General features: G+C 52.2%; 1 protein-coding gene across 1 annotated transcript; it reads left to right on the forward strand.

Annotated features, from left to right (window-relative positions):
* The first annotated feature begins 348 nt into the window (after positions 1-348).
* Positions 349-12,922, forward strand: TIRAP (TIR domain containing adaptor protein). The gene is made up of 4 exons (XM_008259401.5): positions 349-1,109; positions 7,580-7,738; positions 9,448-10,041; positions 10,586-12,922. Exons 2-4 carry the CDS (start codon positions 7,672-7,674, stop codon positions 10,603-10,605), a joined length of 681 nt encoding a protein of 226 aa, XP_008257623.2. The 5' UTR covers positions 349-1,109; positions 7,580-7,671; the 3' UTR covers positions 10,606-12,922.
* Positions 12,923-13,694: the final 772 nt, after the last annotated feature.

Consider the following 13,694-nt stretch of genomic DNA (forward strand, 5'->3'; position numbering starts at 1 on the left):
ACCCACAGGGGAGAACTGGATTGAGCTCTTGGCTCGGGGATTGGGCCTGGCCCCTGGCTGTTGTGAGCATTCGGGTAGTGAACCAGCAGATGGGCAATCTGCCTCTCTCCCTTGAAAAGAAAAAATGCATCCTGGGCACTCCTACTCCACACTGTGGTAGACACTGAGGGTTGCATCTGTGCACCGTTAAACTGCGCAAGGACCAGGGCGGGCCCAGTTAAACTCCCTCCACCCAGCATCATTCCATGTTCACAGTGTGAGCACTGGCATACCCTGGGCAACCGCTCAGGAAGATGAGCCGTGGCGAGCTGGCTTCTCACCTGCACTTCCAGGGCTCCAAGGCGTGGCAGGCACGGGAACCACGCGTGCCGGCAGAACTCTGCTAGTGCCTAGCGGGGGCAAAGCACTCGCATTGGGCTCCCCGCCGGCCACACTGCACAGCCACGAGGGGCTGCCTCTGCCTCCCGCCCTGTCCAGCACTCACCGTGTGGGACCCTCAGGAAAGGAGTTTAATCTCCCCAAGCCTCACTTTTCTCTGAATAAAAATAGGAAAAGGGACGCACTGCCCCCTTGCAGGATAGCAGCGGATGAAACGGATGAAATAAGGGTTTCTTTCCTTCTTCCTCACCTAGAACAAAACTCGGGTTTGAAACGTGGGTGTCTAGTGTCGGGGGCGCCGGAGCTGCGCTCCCCTGCCGCGCAGTGCCCGAGCGCCTTCTAGGGTCGAGACTCGGCGCCGGCGGCGCGGAGGAGGGCGGCGCCGGGTCCCCGCGGCGCTTCCGGGCGCCGGGCCTGCGCGCCACTTCCCGGGAAGCCGGCGCGCGGGGAGCCCGGAGCCGGGGCCGGGGCTCCGCGGGGCTCGGCGGGGCTCGGCGGCGCCGGGCGGACGTCGGACAGCGGGGATCCGCTTGCTGCCCAGCCCGGCCTGGCCGCAGCCCGGGCACACCTGCCGGCCCCCGGAGACCACCTTCCTCTCGCCCGCTGCGTCCACCTGGCTGTCGCCAGCGCCCAGGACGCGGGAGCAGCACGACGAGACCCTGCGAGGAGGCTGTCACCGTTGCTGCCGCCGGGCAGCGCGGGCTCGCGGGGCTGGTGCAGGGTCACCGCAGGTACGGTCTCTCCCGACTTCCTGCTCTCTCTGGCCACAGCCTCTACCTCTCGGTCTCCGCGCTGGCTCGGCAAGCGCACGGCTCCCTCGCGGGTGAGGAGCTTTTCTTCCGCGGCGTTTGACCTCTGCCGGGTCCTGTAGGGGCAGCCGTGAAGGGACCGGCTCGGTCCTCTCGTCCTCCTGGAGCCCGGTAAACCTGACCCCAGTGCCGCGACAGAGGGGAAGCGAGGAGCGGTCCGGCCGCCACACCTAGCTCAGCGGACACGGGGTCACGAGTGACTCAGAGGAAGCTACAGCTGATGATTTTATTATTAATTTTTTTTAGACTTTAAAAACCATTGGCGATGTAACACACACAGATGAGTACACAAATCCTAAGTGTACCTCTTAACCGTTTTCCACAAAGCTGTAATTCTCTGTGCAACCTGCCCTGGGACATCGAATAACACATTCCTAGCCCTCTGCTCCCCTGCCACGCCCCTTGCAATCCCAGTGTGCAAGGACCAGTAGCTACGGTCTCTTTGCCTGTTTGTAGGCTTTTAATCCGTGAAAGTAAGTACCAGGTCCTCTTGTGCAGCAGGTGTCTGGCACTGAATGTGTTTGTGAGGTTTGCCTGGGCTGTGTTTGGCAGTAATACATGATTCTCTGTGATGTATGACAGTCCAGAGTGTGGCTGCACCAGGAGTTATTGATCCATCCTTCCAGAAGGCTGAGTTGCTGGACAAGGTTGTTTCCAGTTTGGGGTTATTTTGAATAATATGTGCATCTTGGGGTGAACATATGGAAGCACTTCTACTCGTTGAAGTGGGATTTCTGGGTTTGTGTGTGTGTTCAGTGTTAGCGCATAATACCACACAGTTCTCTAAGCAGTGGTACCGATTCATGCTCCCACCAGCAGTGTAGGAGAGTTCGTATGCCTTCACATCCTACCAATATGTGACACTCTCTCTTTTTCGTGTAGTTGTTTGTTGAGGGCATAGCAAGAGTGTGTTGAAGTTTTAATTTGCATTTCTCTGATGACCGGTGAAGTGTGAAGCTTTTTATCTATTTATTGTGCATGTGAATAGCCTGTTTAATTCTTCTGCCTATTTTCCAATAGGTTATCTCTCTCTCTCTCTCTTTTTTTTTTTTTTTTTTTTTTTTTTTTTTTTTTTTGACAGGCAGAGTGGATAGTGAGAGAGAGAGACAGAGAGAAAGGTCTTCCTTTTGCCGTTGGTTCACCCTCCAATGGCCGCAGCGGCCAGCACGCTGCGGCCGGTGCACTGCGCTGATCCGATGGCAGGAGCCAGGTGCTTCTCCTGGTCTCCCATGGAGTGCAGGGCCCAAGGACTTGGGCCATCCTCCACTGCACTTCCCTGGCCACAGCAGAGAGCTGGCCTGGAAGAGGGGACAGAATCCGGCGCCCAGACCGGGACTAGAACCCGGTGTGCCGGTGCCGCAAGGCGGAGGATTAGCCTAGTGAGCCGCGGCACCGGCCAGGTTATCTCTCTTAAACTTACTAGTTTGCAAGGGTTACTTTTTTTCTTTTTTTAAATTTATTTTTATTTATTTGAAAGGCAGAGTTGAGAGAGTGTGTGAGAGAGAGAGAGAGAGATCTCCCATCTATTAGTTCACTCCCCAAATGGCCATAACAGGTGGTGCTGGGCCAGGCCAAATCCAGGAGCTTCATGCAGGTCTCCCACGTGGGTGCAGGTACTCAAGCCCTTGGGCCATCTGCTGCTGCTTTTCCCAGGCCATTAGCAGGGAGCTGGACTGGAAGTGGAGCAGTGGTGCCTTAACCCGCTATGCTACACACCAGCCCCTGTAAGGGTTCTTGAAATGTTTGGGTATGAGACATTTATTGGACATGTATTTTTAAAACTTTTCTCCTAGTACATTGCCTTTTCACTCTACAAATGATCTCTTCTGGTGAACAGAAGCTCTTTATTTTTATGTTTTCCAATCTTTGATTTTTCTCCCTTTATGGTTACTGTATCTAGTTTGCAAGCATCTTGGCCTACCCCAAAGTCAGGGAGATAATTTCCTATGTTTTCCTGCAATAGTCTGATTGCCCAACCATTCACACATACAGTCATCCTTTAGATCCTTTAGTAGGGTTGCTTCCAGGGACTCCCTCTGTGCCAACACAACTGGGAGGACACACACTTTCCTTATGTAAAATGTCATGGTATTTGCATATAACCCATGCACAGCCTCCTGTATACTTAATTTATTTGAGAGGCAGAGACACAGAAAGAGAGAGAGAGAGAGAGAGCTCCCATCCACTAGTTCACTCCCCAAATGTCCACAGTGGCCAAGACTAGGCTGGGCTGGAATCAGGTACCAGAAATCCAGTCGGGGTTTTCCTACATGTCAGACAGGGACACAGCTTCTCGAGCCATCACCTGCTTCCTCCCAGGGTCTGCAATGGCAGGAAGCTGGAATTGGAAGACAGATGGGAATCAAATTCAGGTATGGGATGTAGGCACCTTGACCACTCGCTAGGGCAGATGCTCTTCTTCTTGCATTTACTTTACTTATTTACTTTTTAAAATATTTATTTATTTATTTGAGTGAGAGGGAGAGGCCAGAGAGAGATCTTCCATCTGCTGGTTCACTCCTAAGATGGCCCAAATGGCTGGAACTGGGCCAAGCAGAATTTGGGAGCCTGGAACTCCATCCATGTCTTCCATATGATTGGCAGGGATCTAAGTGCTTGAGCCATCTTCTACTGTTTTCCCAGGTACATTAGCAGGGAGTTGGATGGGAAGTGGAGCATCCAGGACTCAAGCCAGCCTCACAGGTGACAGCTTAAGCCACAACACTGGCTCCATATTGTATGAACTCTTGATAAGCACAAGAAAAAGAAAGCACATAAAAAGCCACACAGCAAATCGAAGACTAGACAGAGCTAATCAGTAGACCTTCCATTCTGGAGATTCACATTCATTATCTTATCTGCTTGACAGCTATATCTCGCTATAGGATATTGTTACTAAGTCTTGGGAAGATTAAAGCATGTTTGCCTGTGTAATTGCTCCACAGCCTTAGCTATACAAGAACTGAGAAGTAACCAGGAAGATGGTTGGGGTTTAAGACTCTAGGAAGTAGCTGTGTGTTTGGTTCCTGGAATTTACCTGCCATCTTGCTCAATGATCCTGTTAAAGACACTGTTCCTTCCTGTGTTTAAACTTTTACGTAACGGTACTTACAAGGTCTTGTCCCACCCGCTTCCATTGGCATATGCTGTTGGACAGTTGGTTTTCTTCTTCATCAAGCAGTGAAAAAGGCAATTATCCAAAAATCAGCATGTGTTTCCAAAAGAGGAAGTTATTTCACAAAATGACAACTGTTAACTTTTTAATCTATACATGTTAAGTAGATTAACATATGTTAATCTATATGTTATGTTCCGTTTTAACTTTTGGAATATCATTTTGAAAAAAATCAAATGATTCTCCAATTTGTAATTGTATCAAGAGCAAATCATGAATTTTTAAAAAAGATTTATTTTATTTATTTGACATGCAGCGTTACAGAGACAGAGGTGAAGATAGAGAGAGAGAACTTTTCCATTTGCTGGTTTACTGCTCAAATGGCCACAGCAGTTAGGGCTGGGCCAGGCTGAAATTAGAAGCCTGGAACTCCATCTGGGTCTCCCACGTGGGTGGCAGGGGCGCAAGTACTTAGGCAACCTCTGCTGCTTTCCTAGGTGCATTAGCAGAGAGCTGGATTGGAAGAAGAGCAGCTGGGACACGAGCAGGCATTCCTATGGGATGCTTATGTCACAAGCGGTGGCTTAACCCTCTGTACCACCACAATGTCAATGCCAGCAAATAATGAATCTTAAAATTAAAACAAAATTGGGGGGCCAGCACTGTGGCATAGTGGGTAAAGCTGTCACCTGCAGTGCTGGCATCCCATATAGGTGCCAGTTCAAGTGCCAGCTGCTCCACCTCTGATCCAGCTCTCTGCAATGGCCTGGGAAAGCAGTAGAGGATGGCCCAAATCTTTGGGTCCCTGCACCCACGTGGGAGAGCCAGAAGAAGCTCCTGGGCCCTGGCTTCGGATTGGCACAGCTCTGGCCGTTGCGGCCAACTGGGAAGTGAACCAGCATATGGAAGACCTCTCTCTCTCTTTCTCTCTCTGCCTCTGCCTCTCCTTCTCTCTGTGTAACTCTGACTTTCAAATAAATAAATAAATCTTTAAAAAAAAATTGGGGTGGGCAAATGGAATAACAGTTAAGCTGCTGCTGAGATGCCCACATCCCATATCTGGGTTAGAGTCCAGATCTGTTTCCCTACTGGCTTCCTGCTAATGTGCACCCTGGGAAGCAACAGGTGATGGCCTACGGACCTGAGTCTCTGCCACCCACATGGGAGACCTGGATTGAGTTCCTAGCTCCTGGTTTTTAGCCTGGACCAGCCCTGGCTATTGCTGGCATTTGGGGAGTGAGCCAGTAGATGAGAGATCTCTCTCTCTCTGTACCTCCCTGCCTCTCAAATAAATACATTTTTAAAAATTCTAACATAAAATAAGGTTGGAAATGTTTACATAAAAACCAACTGATACTACGAGGATGTCTATCACTGGAGGCGACACAGCGTCTTGAGTGGCTGAAATGAAGATGTCTAGTGGCCGCAAGCCCTACCAGGGCAACAGACCGCACGGTGGGGCCGGCACGGCAGCCACTGCGGCCTTCCTGCTAGGTTGTCTGAGATCCACAGATTAGCAAGGAAAAGAAACTCACTGATAGTCCACTCGCAGCGTCCTTGGCGTGGCTTAACCACTTTTCTCTCAAACGTCGTCTCTGCCTCCTGCACACATCCCCCCTCTTCTTTCTGCCCCCATTGCTGCTGCAATGAAAGTGTTTTTTTTAAGATTTTATTTATTTATTTGAGAGACAGAGTTACAGTCAGTGAGAGGGAGAGACAGAAAGGTCTTCCTTCTGTTGGTTCTTTCCTCAAATGGCCACAACGGCCAGAGCTGCACCGATCCAAAGCCAGGAGCCAGGAGCTTCTTCCAGTTCTCCCACGTGGGTGCAGGGGCCCAAGGACTTGGGCCATCTACTGCTTTCCCAGGCCATAGCAGAGAGCCGGATTGGAAGTGGAGCAGCCAGGACCAGAACCGGCGCCCACATGGGATGCCGGCGCTGCAGGCGGAAGATTAACCTGAGTCACAGCGCTGGTCTGAAAGGTTTGGTTTTGATTTGAACTTTGATAGACATTCATGAATCCTCAGCATCCCTTATCTGACGTCCAACACTGGCTGACTTTCTTTAAACTGTGGGCCCTCTGACTTCAGTGTGTCTAGTGGTTCAACTCATGTCTGGGTGCGTTCCTAGAGGGAGCCTTGGTTTTGTGCTCTGCCGATCTGGCAGAGGGTGAGCAGGCAGCCCTCTGCCTGCTGCTCCACGATGCCGGAGCCAAGTTCTCTACCCACCCTCCACCTGGGGAAGTGTCTCCAGGATACCACAGCTCCTCCAGGATCTGAACTGGGCTCTGCTCCACGCTAGCTTCCCCTCGGAACCTAGGCTGGAACAGCTTCCACTACCGGGGCGGCCCTGTTGTGCTGGGAAGAGAACGTGGCCAGACACCCTTCTGAAGCCTTCTCGGCCCTTTGCATTTCCATATAAACACAGAAGCAGTTTACCAAAACAAAAGCGAAACCAAAAATCCCCTGAAATTTGGGGCTGGCATTAAAATGAAGAAAAGTTTGGGGAAGAAATGAATGCTACACTATTGAGTCTTATAAACCATAAGCTTAAAACATCCCTCTTTTATCTAGATTATTTTAAATATGTAGTTTCCCATATTTTTGAGCACTTGTCATATGCCAGACCCCAGTGGCACTTTATGTAAATTATCTCAGTACTTTTCACAATAATGCTGAGAAGAAGTAGGTTTTTAGTATTGCAGCATGTCCACTTCACAGATGTAGAAACAGATGTTTGGTAAGGTTGCAAGGGCCACAGTTAGTAAGAGGTGAGGCTTGGGGCATCTTCACTACTTTGTGACCTCTTTGTGCAGGCTGCTGAAGGGTGGAGGCAGGCAGGGAGAAAAAATCTCCCGCTGTGCTCTCTGTACTGCCCAGCCTGTCTGCCTGCATGCATAATGACGCACGCCAACAGCAGCTGTCCTCATCTCATTCCAGCATTTTCACCCAAGGCTCTCTGAAGAGCTGCCTGCCAGCCATCCCTTCCCCAGCCCCGAATGGCATCCCGGCTGGGTGCAGCATGGAACAGCCACTCTTCTGGTCGTGCTCAGCCCCTACTTGGGGAGTCTGAATGCCCGCCCAGATCTGAGTGTATCTTGAAACCAGCTCCAGTCACAGAGGTGTCTGTCTCTAGTCCCATGATGGGTGAAGGACTCCCTTAAAGTCCAAGCCTGTCAGGCAATTGGGAGATACCAGAGCTTCAGGTGCCCACACTGGGCCCGAGAGCAGAGTAAGTACAGCTTTTGTGATTCCTCTGTCTCTGTGTGTCCCTTATAGGATGGCTGTTCCACGGGGTCAAGGCTGGGTCTCCTCCCTTCTCCTGCTTTCCTGATGCCTGGTCTCACGGGGATGGTCGTGAGCCCTACACGATGGCATCATCGACCTCCCTCCCAGCTCCTCGCTCCCGGCCCAAGAAGCCTCTGGGCAAGATGGCTGGTGAGTAGAACCAGGCTGCTGAAAGTGCTGCTGCTGCCAAGAGCGTAGTCCCCAGTCTCTGCGTGGGTCACGGGGAGGCCCGCCTGCTCCAAACACTGGGGAGAGATAGGAAGGCTGAAGGCAGAGGAAGCTCCTGGCCTAATTTCATGCCCAGTGCCTTGTGGAGAGGAGGAGAGGAAGGCATGTTTCAGTTGCATCTTCAATTCTGGAGGTGCAAAGATATTCCAGGGCCTGCTCAGCTAATTGCCCCAGCCTGGGAGACCTGGTGCTGAGTGCTGACCCTTGTGTCTCTTGTCATCTCAATCTTTGAGGAAGGAGCAGAGAGAAAATGAATCAAGCCCCAGAGTATCAAACCGTCCTTACCAAAAGCTGTGGGAGCTGAGGGGTTTTGGCTTTTAATTTGTTTATCCTCACTTCATTTGAAAGGCAGAGAGACAGAGAGATGACAGACAGAGATCTCCCACCTGCTGCTCATGCATTCCCTAGACGTTCACGACAGCCAGGACTGAGGCTGGCTGAAGCCAGGAGCCTGAAACTCAATCCAGATCTCCCCCGTGGGTGGCAGAGACTCAGACACTTCACTTCAGCCATCACCTGCTGCCTCCCAGGGTGTGCATTAGCAGGAAGCTGGACTGGAAGTGGAGTAGCCAGGACTGGCACCAGGCACCCCGATATGAGCTGTGGGCATTCCGAGTGGTGAATTGACCACTTTGACAAATGCCCACCCTGAAGCTGCGTTTTAATGCCATCCTGGAGTGTTTCCCCCATACCAGATGCTGCGTTCTCTCAGTTAACAACTGAAATGAGCACATTCCACCATGTGCTTTTGGTGACACACAGCGCCAGCAGCAGGCCCAGAGTCGGTCTATGTGCCTCACTCCCTCTGGCGCTCGTCAGGAGCTCTGAGCAGTAGTAGTCCTCCTCCATCTTTCCATGTTGACCATTTAGAAACTATCAAGGATTCCTCGGTGCCAGAGCAGTGCAGGTTCCCCCCTAGTCTTCCTCCTGCACAGGGGGTAGCCCATCACAATCTAAATTCCCCTCCCCTCTTGCTGGAAGTGGACTGAGGAACTGACTCATCCACGCTAACATAGCACAGCTCTGCTGATGACCCACAGGTGCCAGTCAGTCAGCTCTGGTGGGAAGTTCTGCTGCGGGGGCGGGGTGGTGGTGGTGGTGGTGGTGAACTGAAGGTACCAGATACCAGAGGCCTGGAGCAGGCAAGGCCACAGCTCATCAGGCAAGAAAAACTCTCACGTAAGCACTCCAGCAGTCCCACCTATTCCCCGAACCTTTCAAGATAGATGGGGCGTTTAGGCGAGGCCCTGGTGATGCATAAAAAAACAGCAGAGCGTGCGCAGGCTTTTGGCGCTGGGGTTGACACTGCCTGGGATGCCTGCATCCCATAGCAGAGTGCCTACGTTTGAGTGCAGGCTCTGCTCCCAGATCCAGCTTCCTGCCAGTACATACCCCAGAAGGCAGCAGGTGATCCTCCAATACTTGGGCCCCTTGCCACCGACGTGGGACACCTGGCTGGAGTCCCTGGCTCCTAGCTTCGCCTGGCCCAGCAGGAGAGCTCTGTCGCTCCCTGCCTTTAAATAAAACAAATAAATGTTTAAAATGAGATTGTTTCATTAAAAACAAACAGCAGAGCAGGGGGTCCCTGCGAGGGAGGAGGGACGGGGACTGAGCCGCCTTTCTCCCCGCAGACTGGTTCAGGCAGGCCCTGCAGAAGAAGCCTGCGAAGATGCCTGGCTCCCCGGAGAGCGCCCCCAGCGACAGCCCGCGAACCCCTTCCCAGGCAGGGCCCGCGCCCTCGGGCCTCAGTGCCAGCACCTCCCCCGCCCCGCCAGCGGCACACGAGGGCGCCTGCAGTGACAGCGGCACTGGCAGTGGCCGCTGGAGCCGGGACTACGATGTGTGTGTGTGCCACAGCGAGGAGGACCTGGCGGCCGCCCAGGAGCTGGTCTCCTACCTGGAGGGCAGCGCCGCCAGCCTGCGCTGCTTCCTGCAGCTGCGCGACGCAGCCCCGGGCGGTGCCATCGTGTCTGAACTGTGCCAGGCGCTGAGCAGCAGTCACTGCCGAGTACTGCTCATCACCCCGGGCTTCCTGCGCGACCCCTGGTGCAGGTACCAGATGCTGCAGGCCCTGTCCGAGGCCCCAGGTGCCGAGGGCCGCACCATCCCTCTGCTGTCCGGCCTGTCTAGAGCCGCCTACCCACCCGAGCTCCGGTTCATGTACTACGTGGACGGCAGGGGCCCCGACGGAGGCTTTCGCCAAGTCAGGGAAGCAGTCCTGCACTGTAAGCATCCGCGCGGCCCGGGACAGGGTGGGGCCGCTGGGTTCCCTGGCTCACGGCGCATGCTCCAGGGAGGACGGCGTTTGAGTTCCAGCTCCTCACTTAGGAGCACGTGGGAAGGGACTTAGTTATTTAAGTGCTTTGCAGTGCGTCAGTGCTTCCTCACTGCCCAGCAGGTGCATGTCCAGGACATGGCCCAGCAGGTGTCAAGGACAGACAGGCAGGTGCATCCCCAGCCCTCAGCAGGTGTCAGCGAGCAGTGGCCTGGAATAGGGTTGGGTTTCTCTCACTTGGAGGTGTCCAGGAGAGCTGGGCAGGCACCAGAAGGGACGGTACTTCAGTAAGGGAGAATGGCACCAGGTCATGGGGATGCATTGCGGCCAATGAGTGTATCCATCAGTGCCGGTTATTGTCTGCTTGTGGTTTGGAAGTAACAGCATACAGGAAAAGGTGGGGAGAGCGTGGAGGGGGCGGGGCTGTTGGGGAGGACCAGAGATGTGGGGGGTGGGGAGGGTGACAAGCCTTGATTCTGTTGGGTCTCTCTCAGATCTACGGACACTTGGTTGACACTTCTCATGGCATCGTGGGACCCGGTTGGTTGGAGTAAAACTGGACATAGAGGCCCATGCAGGGCCTTGGCTCCAGCAGATATGACAAGAGGCATCAGGAGCCAGAGTCTGCAGCACCTTGTCCATGACTTTGAGATGTCCATCAGGCTTGCCTTACTGTGGCCTCCCAGGAAGGTCAAGGGGAAGTCAGGGACTCCCCCAGGAAGGCCATGAGGAAGATGGGGCTTTCCCCCAGGAAGGCCATGGGGAGGCTGGGGACTCCCCCAAGAAGGCCACGAAGAAGCCAGAAGTTGGAGGTGGTGGGAGGTGGTACCGTTGCTGTGGGGCTCTGCAGTATTTTGCCTCCTGGCTAAGCAGACAGGAAACTGGGCGTGCACCTGTTCTCTTCCCCCGCAAGCAGACACTGGTGCAGACAGGCTGCAGGCCTTTGCGAAGATGGCCTCCCAGTAGCCTGGGGAAGCCCAGAACATGAGCCAGGGGAGAGCAGAGGCCAGGGATGAAGCCCCTCCCACCCACACTACTGCAGTCCTGAGGCTGGGCCCAGCCCCAGAGCCCTACGTGCTGTGCTGCGTCTCACTCACTGCACTCAAGTCACTTAAGACAAACCTGGAAGCTATTCTGAATACATAGGAGAGGGGAGGGTGAAGAGAAGGAAAAGTCAGGACCCAGCCCCTTCACTGGGGATCAAAGTGTCCCCTTCAGCACCCCTTCTCCTCCATCCTGTGACCCCTGGTGCTTTCTCAGTCGCTGCCTTCACCTTTGGACAGAGTCTCCTTGGGCAGCACCGTGTTCCTTGCAGGACAGGCACGGCTTCATTCAGCTGTTCTCAGTAAGTTTGTTTTTGAACTGAAAAGGAGTTTGTTATTTCCCCCAGTGGGGACTTTTGTGCCTCGTCTCTCACCTCCCACATCATGTGCCCTCTTTGAACACCTTTTATTTTTACAATTACATGTGATGTTATTACATGGAGAAGGACTAAGGAATGATACCACTCACGGGCCTCCCAGCCAGCTTAGGAAGCAAGACCTCACCATTCCTACTGCTCTCCGTGCCCTGGATGACACGCCCTCACCTCCCGCACTGGGAATAACCACTCTTCCAGATTGTTCTTGGTTTCTCTCTATAATGTCCCTCCATCCCTCCCGGCACCTGGTGTAGGTGTACAGACTTTGCGCTGACGTAAACGGCATCAAGTCTGTATTCTGTGGAGTCCTGACCCCATTCACCCTGTGCTGGTGGGACTTGCCAGTGCTGATGGGTGCTGCTCCCACTCTGCCCTTTCATAAATAAACACAGCACCGTTGACTCACACATTTTTCTTTCTTTCTTTCTTTTTTTTTTTTTTTTTTGACAGGCAGAGTGGACAGTGAGAGTGAGAGACAGAAAGGTCTTCCTTTTGCCATTGGTTCACCCTCCAATGGCCGCCACGGCTGGCACGCCGCAGCCGGCGCACTGCGCTGATCCGATGGCAGGAGCCAGGTGCTTCTCCTGGTCTCCCATGGGGTGCAGGGCCCAAGCACTTGGGCCATCCTCCACTGCACTCCCTGGCCACAGCAGAGAGCTGGCCTGGAAGAGGGGCAACCGGGACAGAATCTGGCGCTCCGACCGGGACTAGAACCCGGTGTGCCGGCACCGCTAGGTGGAGGATTAGCCTAGTGAGCCGTGGCGCCGGCCAGACTCACACATTTTTCTACAAAAGGATACTCAGTTGTTTCCAGTGTTCTGCTATTAAAAACAATGGGCCTGTGAACTTCTTTGTACCTGTTTCCATAAGCAAGCTTTTCTAGGTCTTAGGCTAGATGGGGGAGCCGCTGGGCGGTAAAGGATATGCATCTTCTGTTCCACCAGGTGATGAGGTTCCTTCCAAATTGCTTGTGCCAATGTATGTCCTTGCTCTTGATGTGTGAGGCTTCCCAGCCTGTCGTGTTCTGGCCAATAATGAAGAGCTGTCAGCTTTTCAAATGTTTACAACTTTGGTGGGTAGAAACTGGTATCCTATCATCACATCCTTCTTTTCCTTTTAACCGTTTTTATGAAAAGCTGCACACACACACACAGGAGAGTACATATTATATATTAAAAAGGGTTGACAGATCCCCATATACCCATCACCCTGTTTCAACAATTACCACCTCATAGCTCATTTCATATCAATAATAACACACCCGTTTTCTCACCCCCAGATCATTCTGAAGCAAGTCTCAGGCATTTTCTAGTCCTATATATTTAGGTATATATCTCAAGTTATTAGAAATTTTTTAAAAAGCAAAGAGCAAGTTTCATTTTTTTCTCAATATAAAATAGTTTACCTATTACTCTGTGGTCTGTGTTTTTTGTACCTGACATCCTTCCCTGCTTGTGGAGTTTCTTCTAAAGTATTTCTTTTTCACATTTAGGTCTTCCATCCACCTGGATTTTGTTGTTTAGGTTTGTTTTTGTTCTTGGCTTTTAAGTTAGGGATCATTTTTTCCCTTCTGTTTGATTGACTCCTTTACTGACTAGTACATCTTTTCCCCCACTGGCTGTGTTATCAAACTGTCCTGATTGTCTATGGGAGCTTCTATTTCCTTATCTCTGTGTGGGTGCCATACTGGCGTATTACTTTTTTTTAAAGGTTTATTCATTATTATGAATAGAGTGACAGAGACACAGAGAGAGGCAGGCAGAGAAAGAGAGCTTCCATCCACAGGTTCACTCCCCAAATGATTGCAATATTCAGGACTGCAGCAGGCTGAAGCCCCAGGAGCCAGGAACTCCATTCATGTCTCCCACGTGGGTGGTAGGGGTCCAGGTACTTGGGCCATCTTCTGCTGCCTCCCCAGACACAAGAGTAGGGACGTAGATAGGAAGTAGAGCACCTGGGACTTGAGCCATCATGTTCCGATACAGGATGCTGGCATTGTCAGCAACGTCTTAACTCGCTGTGCCACAACACTGACCCCTATTGTTATTTATTTATTTTTTTTTTGATAAAGCTTGTAGGTCAATTTTTCTCACTTATTCATAAGAAGCACTTTGATTTTCTTGTTCATGTACTCTTTCATATAATTTGTTTATTCAGTTTGTCAGGTTCCAAGAAAAATCCCT

The sequence above is a fragment of the Oryctolagus cuniculus genome, chromosome 1 (genome assembly GCF_051225735.1).
Source record: "Oryctolagus cuniculus isolate XC-2025 breed Fujian yellow rabbit chromosome 1, ASM5122573v1, whole genome shotgun sequence".
Classification (NCBI taxonomy): Eukaryota; Metazoa; Chordata; class Mammalia; order Lagomorpha; family Leporidae; genus Oryctolagus; species Oryctolagus cuniculus.

What these genes read in the sequence shown, in the direction of transcription:
- TIRAP (XM_008259401.5), top strand. Translation starts at nt 7,672, where the DNA reads ATGGCATCATCGACCTCCCTCCCAGCTCCTCGCTCCCGGCCCAAGAAG. An exon ending in GCCTCTGGGCAAGATGGCTG is followed by an intron (nt 7,739 to 9,447) that starts GTGAGTAGAACC and finishes TTCTCCCCGCAG; the next exon opens with ACTGGTTCAGGCAGGCCCTG. An exon ending in CAGGGAAGCAGTCCTGCACT is followed by an intron (nt 10,042 to 10,585) that starts GTAAGCATCCGC and finishes GGTCTCTCTCAG; the next exon opens with ATCTACGGACACTTGGTTGA.